Source organism: Tinamus guttatus, unplaced genomic scaffold, assembly GCF_059628265.1.
Source record: "Tinamus guttatus ecotype Peru unplaced genomic scaffold, ASM5962826v1 Tinamus_guttatus_pri_ptg000327l, whole genome shotgun sequence".
Lineage (NCBI taxonomy): Eukaryota > Metazoa > Chordata > Aves > Tinamiformes > Tinamidae > Tinamus > Tinamus guttatus.
The window spans coordinates 5,000,726-5,013,768 of NW_028288861.1; the positions used below are offsets into that span (position 1 = coordinate 5,000,726).

At 39.0% G+C, this 13,043-nt stretch overlaps 1 protein-coding gene across 2 annotated transcripts in view; it reads left to right on the forward strand.

Annotated features, from left to right (window-relative positions):
- AKAP6 (A-kinase anchoring protein 6) overlaps window positions 1-13,043 on the forward strand; it is a 203,735-nt gene that overhangs the window by 39,007 nt on the left and 151,685 nt on the right. For both annotated transcript variants that reach the window (XM_088529284.1, XM_088529285.1), the window contains exon 3: window positions 391-2,184. In XM_088529284.1, the coding sequence (XP_088385410.1) occupies window positions 391-2,184 (1,794 nt within the window). The remainder of the gene's footprint in view (window positions 1-390; window positions 2,185-13,043) is intronic.

Consider the following 13,043-nt stretch of genomic DNA (forward strand, 5'->3'; position numbering starts at 1 on the left):
AGGAATGCTCTGAGTCTGCTCCATTGGATTTCTGATTTCTGAGTAAAAGGTCAGATAATAACAATGCTAATGTGGTAAAAGACCTAAAAATAACAACTTGAATATAAACGTTTTTTATTTTAATTTCACTTTTAATTACAAAATACTATAGAATGTCTTGCGTCAGGTTGAATATAAATGTTTTTTCTTTTAATTTCACTTTTAATTGCAAAATACTGTAGAATGTCTTGCGAATCTGTAAGGTACTGCACAAACTGTGAGGCAGGTTGGTGATGAATGCTTTTCTGGATGTTAATGTAGTGAAACATAGTAGTTAAGTGTTCATTACTTCCTGTGTGCTGTGTATGAGATTTAATCTTGTAAGAAGTACCTATGCTTTGTCTCTTCCAGGATCGTCTTGACTCTTTAACTGAAGTAGATGATTCTGGGCAGTTAACTATCAAATGTTCTCAAAATTATTTGTCATTGGATTGTGGTATTACTGCATTTGAACTATCTGACTACAGTCCTAGCGAGGATCTGCTTGGTGCTCTGGATGATATGACCTCCAGTCAAGGTAAAGCAAAATCATTTGAATCTTGGAACTACAGTGAGATGGATAAGGACTTTCCAGGACTTATCAGAAGTGTGGGATTGCTTGCAGTGGCAACAGATTCCATTGCTCCTCAGTGTAACGAAGCTTTAAATGAGAAAGAAACACATATACCTCTTTCAGCAGAAGATGAGGAAGGAAGAAAAGATGAGGAAGCACCACATGAGCTTTCACTATTACCTTCTTCTGAGAATTCCTCACTACCTAATGGACCTTGTTCTGAAAATGGTGTCTTATCAACTGATGGCAAAACAGTTTCCACGTTAGAGACACAAGAATGCGACCTTCCACAGCATGGTGGTGAAAAAATCAAACAGTCTCACTGTGAGAACTCAACTCCTAAGAGGTCCATTAGAGACTGCTTTAACTATAATGAAGATTCCCCTACACAGCCAACGTTGCCAAAAAGAGGTTTATTTCTGAAAGATGATACATTTAAAGACTATATGGAAGTCAATGAATTAAAAAGACAGATCTCTCAGATAGTAAAGAATGAAATGAGTAGAAGTACACCCTCATTGTTAGACCCACCAGACAGGTCCAAGCTTTGCCTAGCTTTGCAGTCACCCTACACTAACAATTTGTCTGCAGTTAGTCAGTCATATGATTGCTTGAATAAAATAGATGATAGAAATCTTGAGTACACTGTAAACAACCACTTTAAGGACAGTTCTGTAAGTCTACGTAAGTCTCCTTACTACATCTGCAAAGAAAAATCGAAGCAGAAGAAGTCTCATGACGCTATAGAGAAAGTGAAATCCAACAGAACACCTGGTGGAGTGTGTAAAATGGGGCCACCCATACAAGTCAAAAAAAGAGGACACTCAGGTCAACAAAATGGAGTTATTTCTTGCAACTCTCAGTCTCTGGAGGGGACAGAAGCAGATGCTACTTCTACGTCATCAGATTCTTGTAACCAGAAAGATCCAAATGAGCAAACAAAAGATAAAACTGAGCCTTTTAGTTCACCAGTACTTAGTCAGAAGTGTACTTCTCCAGTTGTTTCTGAACTTAACAACTCATCACCTCTTCTTCCAGCCAGAATGATGAATAAAAGTTACTCCTCATCACCAGGTTCTGTTAATACAAATGGTAAGGATTGTGATGAGGTCTGGTATGGATCTGATGAATATTTAGCACTTCCTTCACATCTCAAACAGACTGAAGTATTGGCTTTGAAGCTCGAAAATTTGACCAAGTTGTTGCCACAAAAGCCCAGAAGAGAAACTGTTCAGAACATTGATGACTGGGAACTGTCAGAAATGAACTCAGATTCAGAAATGTATCCAACATACCAGATAAAAAAGCACAAAAAAGTGGGTAGGATTTCACCAAGCTCTTCAAGTGATATAGTATCTTCCCTGGGTGACAGTATTGAATCCGGGCCTCTCAGTGATATTCTTTCTGACGAAGAACTCTGTATGCCTGTGTCCTCCATTAAAAAATACATAGAAGAAAAGTCAGAAAGGACTGCTGTCAATCAGCCCACTGAGAATGAGATTTATGGTTCAAGTAAATCAGGTTTAATTCATCAACTGATGCAAGATATACAGCATCAAGAGAATTATGAAACCATATGGGAAAAAATTGAGGTAAGGCAGTAATACTGTGTTGTTATGCAGTTTTTTTGTAAGCCTATACATGCAGATGAGAGTTGGTTTCTTGTTTCATTTTAATGATGAAACAAAATCTCACCTGGTCCAGCTACTTTGAGTTGAAAACGGCAGTGGACATTGTCATTATAGTACTCTGTAGTTATCTTTAACTGTGCAGAATTTGCCTGCATTATTTTATCTACAGCAGTGTCTTTAAAGCTTGGTAAAACATTGTTTTATCACTGGAGTTTCTCTTCATAAAGAATCAGGTAAATTATATGTTATTTTGGGGTGAAATGAAAGATAAACATTAGAAAATCAAGGATCTTTGTTATATTTGGATGAAGTGATGCTTTGGATCATCTGTCTGTTTTAAACAAAACCGCTTTAGCCCAGAGATAGGGGAATCATTTTCTTGATTCCTGTTGTATCATGAACAATAAAAACATGTCTTCTTAATCAGTTCACTTTCCTAGCAGTGATTTTACATTCCTCCTTTCTTGCACCCCCAGGGCTGCTGGAATTAAGCATAGGGCTGATCTTTGGGGTTTTTTTTCCTCAAGTAAATGCTCCTAACAATGGCAATATGTGGTGCAGCTCTCCCGTTCATCTTTGCAGAAGATGGGATTTTATCCTTGGCTACTGCATCACCCCTTCAGCTCTTCATTGGGAAAGAAAAAGGGGTTGTAATAGCAACCACAGACCTTTTAGAGAAGAGGTGAGCTTTGGAAAGAGAAGGAAGCTTGATGAAATCTTCAATTGAAGACCGGTCCATCTAAATAATACAGTTTTTACTTTATATTCTTAGAGTGTTTTGGGTTTTTTTTTTTTTTTTTTTTTTCCCCTCATGAGTTTGTATTCCTGGCCATTGTGCAAGAGTTCTTCTGTTCAGAACATTTCATGTGCATCTTCAGTAGAGTTTTGTAAAATGGGTGTTTGAGGAGGAGGAAGCTCCATCTCTATCGTGATGCCAACAGCTTTTGAAATTGACAGAAGATGGGATAAAGAGTGGTCTGTGTACCTGAATTTCAGACCTGGTATCTGCATAATCTTCTGTTTTGTCAAGCTCTGTAAAAGCTTTGGAAATAACAAGGACTTGGTTTTGTAAGTTCAGTAAACACTTTTTATGATGTATGATCTCAAAAAAATTTGAAGATACTGAAAATAATGACCAGCAAAGGGTATTTGAGCTAGAAATGTTTGAATATAAAGCCAGGATACAAAACAGAGGTTTCTTTTTAGAGGATGGAGCAGCAGCTATCAACCTTGGAACAGTTGGCTCAAAAGGGTAGCAACTCAATGATTTAAGTCATTCCCTTCATCCTGATGGCTGTTCTTCATCTTGGTGGCTGGGGATCACCTTCTGGACTCTAAAGAAAGAACTGCCTTCGTAACTACAAGTTGTTTTTATGTTTAAACCTGTATACTGTTAAAATTAGTCAAGATGAAGCTGGCAGATACAGTTTACTCAAGCAGTAAATCCCATCAAAGCCACTTGTGAATAAATAAGATGCTCTCTAGATGCAGACAAGCATCCTTTTGGCAAGAAGCAGGCGGCAGAGAAGCTTCTTGCAGCACCCTCTTAAATCATCGTACTTGCTTTTCTCAAACTTTTTGAATGGGTTAACCCCCCATTTTCAGGGTCATCTATTGTTGTGTTTCCCTGCAGCTGCAGGTTGGTTCTGCTGGAATTGAGGAATAGGAATAGGCTGTAATTGCTGGCTGCAGCTGTAAACACCCAGCTTCTTTCCCCATACCCTTCTTCCCTACGTGGCCTGCAGAGAACAGATTGAGCTCCTGGCAGCAATTAAAAAGTAGTTGGCCATCCACTGGCCAGAGTGAATCCTCCTAGCCAGTCATTAATGCTTCATCTCTTGTCCTTGAGGAGCTTAGCTACAGTTAACATGGCTTTTACTACAACTTCTCAGTGTTTCTGGTTGGGATCCCTGCTTGAGAAACGCTGAAAATGGTGTTTGAGAATATCCCTGTCATGTCTGTTATGAGAAGGGACTCAGAGCAGGAGAAAGGCTTAAAGAGAAAGAAGGCCAGGTGCTAAGAGCAGGAAAACAGCAGCTCAGTGATGAATGTCCTTAAAAGCAGCATACAAGAAAGTATCATATTTATTTAATGCAGAAAGATATATACTAGCTATACTAGTACATCTTAAATATGTACTTCCTGAACGGTGTATAAAAATAAGCAAAGGAAAATTTTTGAAATGTTTTGCAAAGCAATAAGAATTTTTTAAAGAAATCTGATTTTCACGAGCTGCTTGCTTAAGTTATCCCATTTTCTCTAGCAATTATATCTTATTCATCATCATTTTTTTGGATACATGAAATATTACTGAGATGATTTTGGTGTCAGTAATGTGATGATGCCTTGTTGAGCGACTCTTTTTAATTTGACATAAGACAGGAAAATCGAAAATATATTATGAACTATTGTAAACAAAACCCAGTTCAAAGATCCCATACCTGAATCACAGTCAAGTTCATTCCTTTGCCTGATTCCCTAAGCAGAATATCAAATGTGCCATTTCTTAATTATCTTCATTTGGCATTTATATTCACGTTTTTATATAATAAGCCTCCAACCCCAAAAGGAAATTTCTTAATTGTATGAATGCATGTCTTAGCAATAATTCAATACTATTCTTGCTTGCGTGGGTTTTTTTTTTGTTTTGTTTTTCTAAAAAAGTCAGGTTTGAAATGAGGATGGAAGAAGCATGCTTATAAACATTAGTAATCCAGTTACACTGCTGCAAATGTTTAGCCCAGTATATTTTATTTATGAAAGTTGTAAGAGAAGTTAAAATAAACCATTTTTGTTTGTTTTGAAAGAAAAGCAACTTTGAAATGACATGCAGCTTGAAAATCATTGGAAGTTGTATTTTAGCTAGAAAATAGTGCAAACAAGGAAGCTTCAATATTTTATAATGATGGGAATAATTTTGAATAAGTATAAATATGGTTGCATCTTGATAGTAAGCAACTAGTCAAATCTTTGCTAAGGCATTTTTGAAGCCTTCTCCATTGTCTCAAATATACTGAGGACAGTCTCGCAGAGGAACTGTTAACTTCATACTTCCAAATCATGCAGATACGCTTACCCAAATACTGTTGTAATATGACTATATCTTATTTTGATTAGTTCGCATTATCTGTTTTGTTTGATTGGGCCAGGTTGAACATTTTCTTGCTTTTGATAATTGCTACAGATTCTTGTCATAGTTTGTATTACGCTGCGCATAGTTCTGTGGTGCACACTTCTTATGTCTGTAGTAGTAGGTACCTCCATTCTGTGGCATGTTATAATTTCCAGCAGTTCCATGTGTGTTTCATAAATGGGATTTTGAAATTAAATGCTAGAATAATTGACACAAAGTTCTGAACGCTCCTCACATTGCAGAGATCTTGTGCTCTGAAAATGATATTAATGAGCTTATGGTAGCTACCTCAAATGAATCTTTAGAAGACAGATTAAGCACTGTAGTTTATTTTACTAACTAGAGGGAAAAAGATAAAACATCATTCTCATAGGTAAAATTAACACAGTTCTTTGTAGTAAGATGATTCTCATTTCTCATATTTAAAAATAGGACTCTACAATAAGTAGCAGTTTGGGGATTTTTAAGGTTCACTTTATGTGAGAAAACTAAGCTTTCCTTAAAGACTTAATAGAAATTGGATTTTATTTCAGTTTTGTATGCAAACTGAAAAATGGGAGAAGGTGATCCTGAACTGATCTAATGACCATACATTTGTAAGTGTCTCACATGAATAAAATAAACACCTTGTTTGGCCAATTTTATCTTCTTCTCTAGCAATATTAGTCTGACTATACTGATATCCTGATGCTGTCACCTGTGGTTGCCGATAATCCCATTCTGTTAGATTTTTGAGAGGAGCATTGTGAAGAGTAGGAAGGTAACCATTTGCAAGAGATTCCCTTTCAATGAGAATACACTTGCTTTGCAGGCCTCCAGGCCTACTGTGTGGAGTAAATTGCTGAATTTTTCCAGTTATACAGACTCACAGGTTGATTTATCGCAGGCTCCATTTCTGCAAGAGGCAGCTGAATTTCCTCTGAAAGTAGCAATTTGATGTCTATCGATCCTAGCTTTTCAGCTCACCACTTTTCAGGCATTTACCATCCATTTTGTTAGCGTGGTGTTCTGGCTGGAGAGCCTACGCAGCCCTGGCTCTGGAAGCCACCTTGCTGCTAAGGGAATAATGCTGTTTTCCTTGTTTTTCCGCTATCAGTGCACATCCCAGGGATCCTATACAGAAGAGCTGGACAAGGGCCTAGTTAGGGACCTCTGCACAACCCTCTTTCCCTTCTGAGGCCTGAGGGGAGCCTGAGGCCTCTGCATAAGGACACAGCGGAAAGACCTCTTCCAAGTTATTGGAGTAGGGTGTTAATTTGCTGTCTAGGAAGAACTAAGGATCGCTGAGTTTTGAAGAGAAAGATCTACAGAAAGGAGGGAGCAATGTTGTAACTAAAGTTGTGATTGTAACAGCTTGTGTTTCTGGGTGGAAAAGGTAGTTACATTTTTCAGAGAATGCTCACAGAGAGGGCAACTAAAGGGTAGGCTTCTGTGAATGGTTTGATGGATTCAGTACAGCAAATTATGTGTTGGAGATATGAGTGGGAGTCTGTCTGGACTGTGAGGACCTAGTTGGTTAGGAAGTACTCAAAGCATTTGGAGACCTGATTAAAAGGGGAAGGAATTTGTGTTGTTTGGGTTGAAGGGGACAGACTAAGAGCTGATTCTGGGCAGAGAATGAGCTGGAAGCACCACATTGGTACTGTGACGATAGCTGAATTGCTTTAGGGGAAGCCAAGTTTATTTGTGCTGGGAGGTGATTTTCACCCTTAGAGGAAAGGGCATGCAGAGGACAAGTGATGTCTGGACTGAGGCAGTGCCAAATGAATAGGAACTGTTAATATTGATGGCATGTGAGAGCAAAGAAGAAATGAAGAACAGAAATCAATAATGGCAGAACAGGTAGAAAAAAAATAAAGGTAATCAACAGGGAAGAGAAATTGTTTATTTTGGATTACCAAGAAAAAGGATTTTTAAAATGTCTTGTTGTTTCCCTCCATTTCTGTTTTTTTTTCTTTTCAATAAATTATGGAGCAGTGCTTTTAATACTACCTCCCTTAAAATAAATTTCATATTTTTTCTAAGAGACAAAATGACTGTCAAAATTACTCCATCTCTGCTGTGCTGTGTATGTTACATTGAAATACTACTTTTGGTTGATGACTAATTTATTAAAAAAAAAAAAGTAAAAGTGATAACAGATACAGATATTCCTTGGCAACTCTGCAGTCTAAGTCAGCAGCCTTTCTGGTTTGCACAGTCTCAAAGAGTTCAGGATGGTACCTATTTGGACACCTCTTCTCAGCTCAGGGCTGAGCTGCAGTGAGGAGCAGCTGCTTGTGCACGTGCTTCTGTGAGCCCTGGGCTCTGGTACAGGCACAGCCCAGCTCTAAGTGACCACTGTCCTTACCACCCTCAGTCATGTCTTAAGGATCTGTATTGTGGCTATGGGCCTGCACCAGACACATCCACATTATTTGTTTGTGAAAAGGAAGCTTTCTAGAAATGGGCCTGCACCAGAAACATCCACATTATTTGTCTGTGAAAAGAAAGCTTTCTAGAAATGGGCCTCGGATGCTTTCTTACTTTCTGGCCTGTGCTGAGAGGCCCCCCGCATGCAGCAGAGCTGCAGAGAGGGAGCGGCGACGTTGCAGGAGGTGAATTCCTGCACACCAAAGCGAAGGGCAGGCTGGAAGGGGAGCGGCGTGAGCAGCTCACCCCTCTGGAAGGACAACTGGGGCTCCAGATTTAAAGAGAATGCAGGAATCCTGCTGTCTCAGTTAGGATCTAGGCAACCATTCAATATGGGCATGAGGATGATCTTATGACTGCCATTTCTGTCAGTGCAGAGACCATCTGTGGGAACTCAGGGCTCTCAAACTTCTGTTCGTGGAGAAAGAGAAGTGCACTTAAACACCACAGAAATAGGCTTGGAACTTTTCAGTAATGGCACTGGCATTCAAAATACAGCGGGAAGCACTTGGCTTGTGTTTGGGAAGTAATTTAGGTGTGTATTGGTGGTTTAAGGAATCTTCTTGTGTTCAGGACTGAATCCTCTAAAAAAAGCCCTCTGATAAAGGGTAGCACTTGGTGGGAAGGTTGTTTTTTGTGTTTTTTTTTTTTTTTTTTTAAAGAGTTGGGTTAACTTCAGAACAAGCCTATTAACTGATTATCATATTGGTTTTCATGCTCCTTGGGAAATGCTAAGAAAAAGCTGTCAAATTGAAAGCTGCTTTCTCTAGTATTTTCTTAAACTTAGTAAATTCAGAGGGGTGAGAGAGAATTACTATTATGTTATATTTACACAGTTCTATGACATACCCAATGTTTTAAGGTCTAGCTGTTCTGTTATATAATATACTTAAACTATTGAATACCTATGTTTTATGCATTATTCTGTAAGAAGTACAGGATATTCCAGAAAGATACTGTATACTGAAATAGTCATGCTCTAGTCTAAATATTTAATTACTTAAATAATACAGTGCTACTAACTTCCAACTAAATTAAATTCCAGTCTCTCTACTATGGTTAATGCACCATTGCCTTAAAATGTGTACATGCTAAGATGAGTCAGAGCAAGAGAAATGTTCAAGGATCTAGAGAGGATTAACTTGAGAGGAAAGATCAAGTCCATTTATGTAAGATGGTTGCATAACTTTTCAAAATATGTTCATATCCCTTTCTTCTTGTGTATCTTTATGTGTTTTGACAGCAACTGGTCTTGGTTCCTCCATCCCATCCAGTTTGTTTGATCAGGAGCAAAGCATTAAAGCATGCTGACTTTTAAATCACAGTTGTCATCATTAGGCATCAGAGTGAATATAATTTGTGGCAAATAGGGACAGGAAGCTGTTTCCCAGAGGCCTGTTTCAGTCTGTAGGACTTAAACAGATATTTGAAACGTATCTTGAAAGCAACCAGAAGGGCAAAAGATTTTTTTTTTTGGCTTTGCTTTAGGTTTTGTAGCATAGATGATAATCTGCTGAAACAGCTGAGCTACGCTTAGCTGATCAAACTAGTATCTTATCTGAATATTCCTTTATTGTTACTCAAGACTTATTTTGAAGCCGGATGCTCAAGTAGTTCAAATAAGGTTGCCTGAGCGAGAGCTAGTTTTCTCATTGGTTTCTCTTCCTTGATGTTTGAAAACTCCCCAGAGCCAGCTGACAGGAGAGCCGAGGCACAACGAATTTGAGCTGTAGATGGATGGATAAACCGGAGGAGCTGAGTATTTACTGCCTTGTCCCTGCTGTAGCTGGCATCCAGCCATGTGACTGTTTCCTCTCTGCACTGTGCAAGAAAAAACCCAAACAGGGTAATTTAAAGCAGAGAGATCAATCCAGCTGAAGCTTTCAGCACGGTTTATATACCCTAGGGTAGTTAGTCTGTACTGAGCTCTGTTCTGCTCCTGCTGTGCTATTACCAGTAAGCAACCTGTAGCAGCTGGGAGGATAATACTGGCTCAGGTGAGTCCACGCTAAGGGTCAGCCTCCTCTGACTGTTGCAGTGCAAATCACCTAGACTTGCTTTAAGTATAGAAAGGTTACTTATACCAGAAGTACAGAAACATGGGAAAATCTTAAATTTGCTAGGATGCTTTTCAGATAAAAATACAGACTGAGGTTCAAAAGATGACAAACTTTTTTGTTTAATTTTGTAAATGTCAGCACAATTCTGGGCAACAAAGTAAATCAGGGTAAGGGTCTAAAGGACTATCCACTAGAAAGCACTGGAAAAAAAAGCTATCAAAAAGGAAAGGCAGGTAAATTAGGAGACAAAAGAACAGCAATCAGTAGAGGAAGTGGCAGGATAGTGTCAGGATTTCCCAGGAGGCTTCGGTGAAGGAGGACTAGGTGTGTGACAGGGCGCTAAATTGTGGGACTAGGTGAATATAAAGGAGTAAGTGAGTAGAAGTGGGAGGTAGCAGGTCTTGATCTCTCCTCCATGCTTCTGTATTTAGAGAAGAGCGGCTGTCAGTTTTGTCTGGTTTTAGTTTTCAACACAGAAATATTAACTTAGAGTTCATGAGTCAGAAAACTAAAATACCTCCTGTGAGGGCAGACTTATCCCCTTTTTAACCAATTAGCCTTATTCAAAAGGAAATTCTGAATCAGGAGTATGAAATGGTATGATGGTATGAAATCAAGGTCATACCTTAATCCATGTCAAGGGTATACCAGAGGTCAATATATTCAGTAGCTCCTCAGAAACAAACAGCATCTGTTCTATTTTAATAAAAAGGTTTTTTTTTTCTTGTTTAGATAACTTTTAGAAATTGTAATATACTACCCTCTTGAGGCCAGAGCTCGTTACTGCACCTATTTAAGAGAAATAACTTTGCAATCGTAGTTGTTAGAGATTCAATGATTAAATAAATTGTAATTTAGAGTATTTTATTCCCCTTTAGTAAGATATTTAATTTAGAATCCAATAATTTTTGCTTGATGTTTATTTTATTCCACCAAATTTAACTCTGAAATATCGTTCTGCTCTCTAAAATAATGGCATGAATATATTGCTGTTCTCAAAAGAAAAAACGGAAACTGCGCTTCTACATATTTTGTGAAATACATTGCAGAAGAACCCTCTACCCACCACAAATAATTCATAAACATTGTCTCGCTGCAAATGTAAGTGTCATTTTAAATTTTATTTAGTGAAAGCAATGCGTTTACTATTGCTTTCGCTGTTCACTAAAGCACTATTGGTTTAACTAAGAAATGTTTAATCCGGTTTTATGCCCATCAGGCGAAGAGTGGTGTGTTTCTTCCTTTGTCTGTTACTGGCTAGCTTGAGAATGTTATGTAAAAAAATAATGAACTTAGCTTTTAGCTTGCTTAAGTTCAGCTTTTTTGGCACGGACATGCACAACATTCAGAAGTATAGTTGAAATCGTGCAAAGTTCAGGCTGCAGGAGCACCCACGAACCGTGGTGCGCATGGACCACATTGCACACAGGGGACGGGCTTCCCTTCCTGCCGCGGCGAGAGCGGGGAGCCGAGCAGCGCTGGGGGCACTTGGAGGTGCCAGGGGAACCGTGCGTGTATGTGGAGGGTGGCAGCTGCTCTGGGGCAGGAGGAGCAGCTGCCCCAGGGCCTCCCGCCGCCTGCTCACTCCCTGCAGCGCAAATACTCCGGGTATGCAGGCCAAGGAATGATGGTCATGCACAGCTATCTATTTTTCTGAGCAGAATAAAACTATATGCTAATATATGGCAAAATACCATTATGTGAAAGCTACAAATAGAGATCAGTTTCTTTTGGATGCAGTGGAGTTCATAATCTCTGTGTGTGTTAGCTGCATAACAATCTGAAAATAATATGTGCTGCCAACACAATTTTTGAAATAACCATTTGAAGAGGCAGTGCAGTATTGCAAAATACTCATACCCTGTGAATTGCTTTAATGTTAGCAGTCATATGGGCAACATTTAGGAAGATATCAGACAGTAGCTTTACTAAAAATTAAGATGCTGATTTTAGCCCTGCACTAACCACAGACTTTGGTTCAAGGTTCAAGGCACAACAGATGTTTCATAATGAAGGAAAAGGGATGGATCAGGAGACTTGATTTTTGGGCTTATCTGTTGACTAAATACTAAATTTACGCTTATGAACAATGGGAGATGAACTTCCATATTTTCTATGATTACCTAGACTTGCCCAAGTGGACAAAAGAGGGGGATTCTGTAACAGGTGACTCTGTCAAAGCATTGTGCTCCTACCCTGTAAACAGGATGTAGTGATCCAGCTTGGTACCTGTTGGTAGTCACCAATGGGAGTCACTAGCAGGCATGACCAAATAGAGGCATGTCTGTTTATTAATAAATATATTTTTAGAAACAATATGCTAAATGCTAGTAGCATAACGAACTGCAAAGATCAGATTGGATGCTCATTCAAAAGTCATCTAGACACCTGACTGTGCTGCCTGGAGCTCTGTGAGCTTTTCTGTGATTTCACTGATTTGATCCCTCTCTGACCCAACCCTAAAAACCTACCTTATCTTACCTTTCAACCTGAACTGAGTTTAGCTTTTTGGAGAAAACAAACAACAACAACAACAAAACAATGATCTTGTCTTTTGCTGAACTTTCTTGTCCTTTATCCCTCTTCCCCTGCAGTTTATGTCCCTTTGTCTTATATTCTATTCTTCTTTCTGGTCCTTGTCTCACTTTCAGGGCTGTCAGTATCCTTTAACTATTTTTTTTTTCTCTCCTCCCCCTAGAGTCTTTTCCATCTCTGCTTGAAAACGTCATTAGAGCCCAGACTCGGGATGCTGAATGAGATATGTGATAGAAACACATGAGACAGATCTATGCTGCGGAGCTTTTCTGACGCAGCAGTACAGAGTAGAGCCATGGAGAATATTTACTTTTCTAGCTAGTGTATCTGTGACTGCAAAACCCAGTGGCTTTTAAACTTAGGCAACTCAAAGATTTTTGTTAATATTACTTCTGTCATTTGGGGGTCTGCAAAACAATGTTTTAGTCTGGTTTAGTCTGCAAAACAATGTTTTTCAGGTGGTATGAAGTGTCTCCACGAGGGGGCTTTCGAAGGCTGCCTTTTAGCAAAGTTGTTTTGTTGGAAGCTGGGCTGCAGCTCTGGCTTGGCAGCTGTGATCCCGCACTGTGGTCTGATGTGAAACTTTAGCAGCTTGAAAAATTGCCTGAAAAAATCACAAAGGGTCAAGCTATTACGCACTATAATTTAGCAAGCAGGTAAGCAAAAAGGAGAATGTTCTG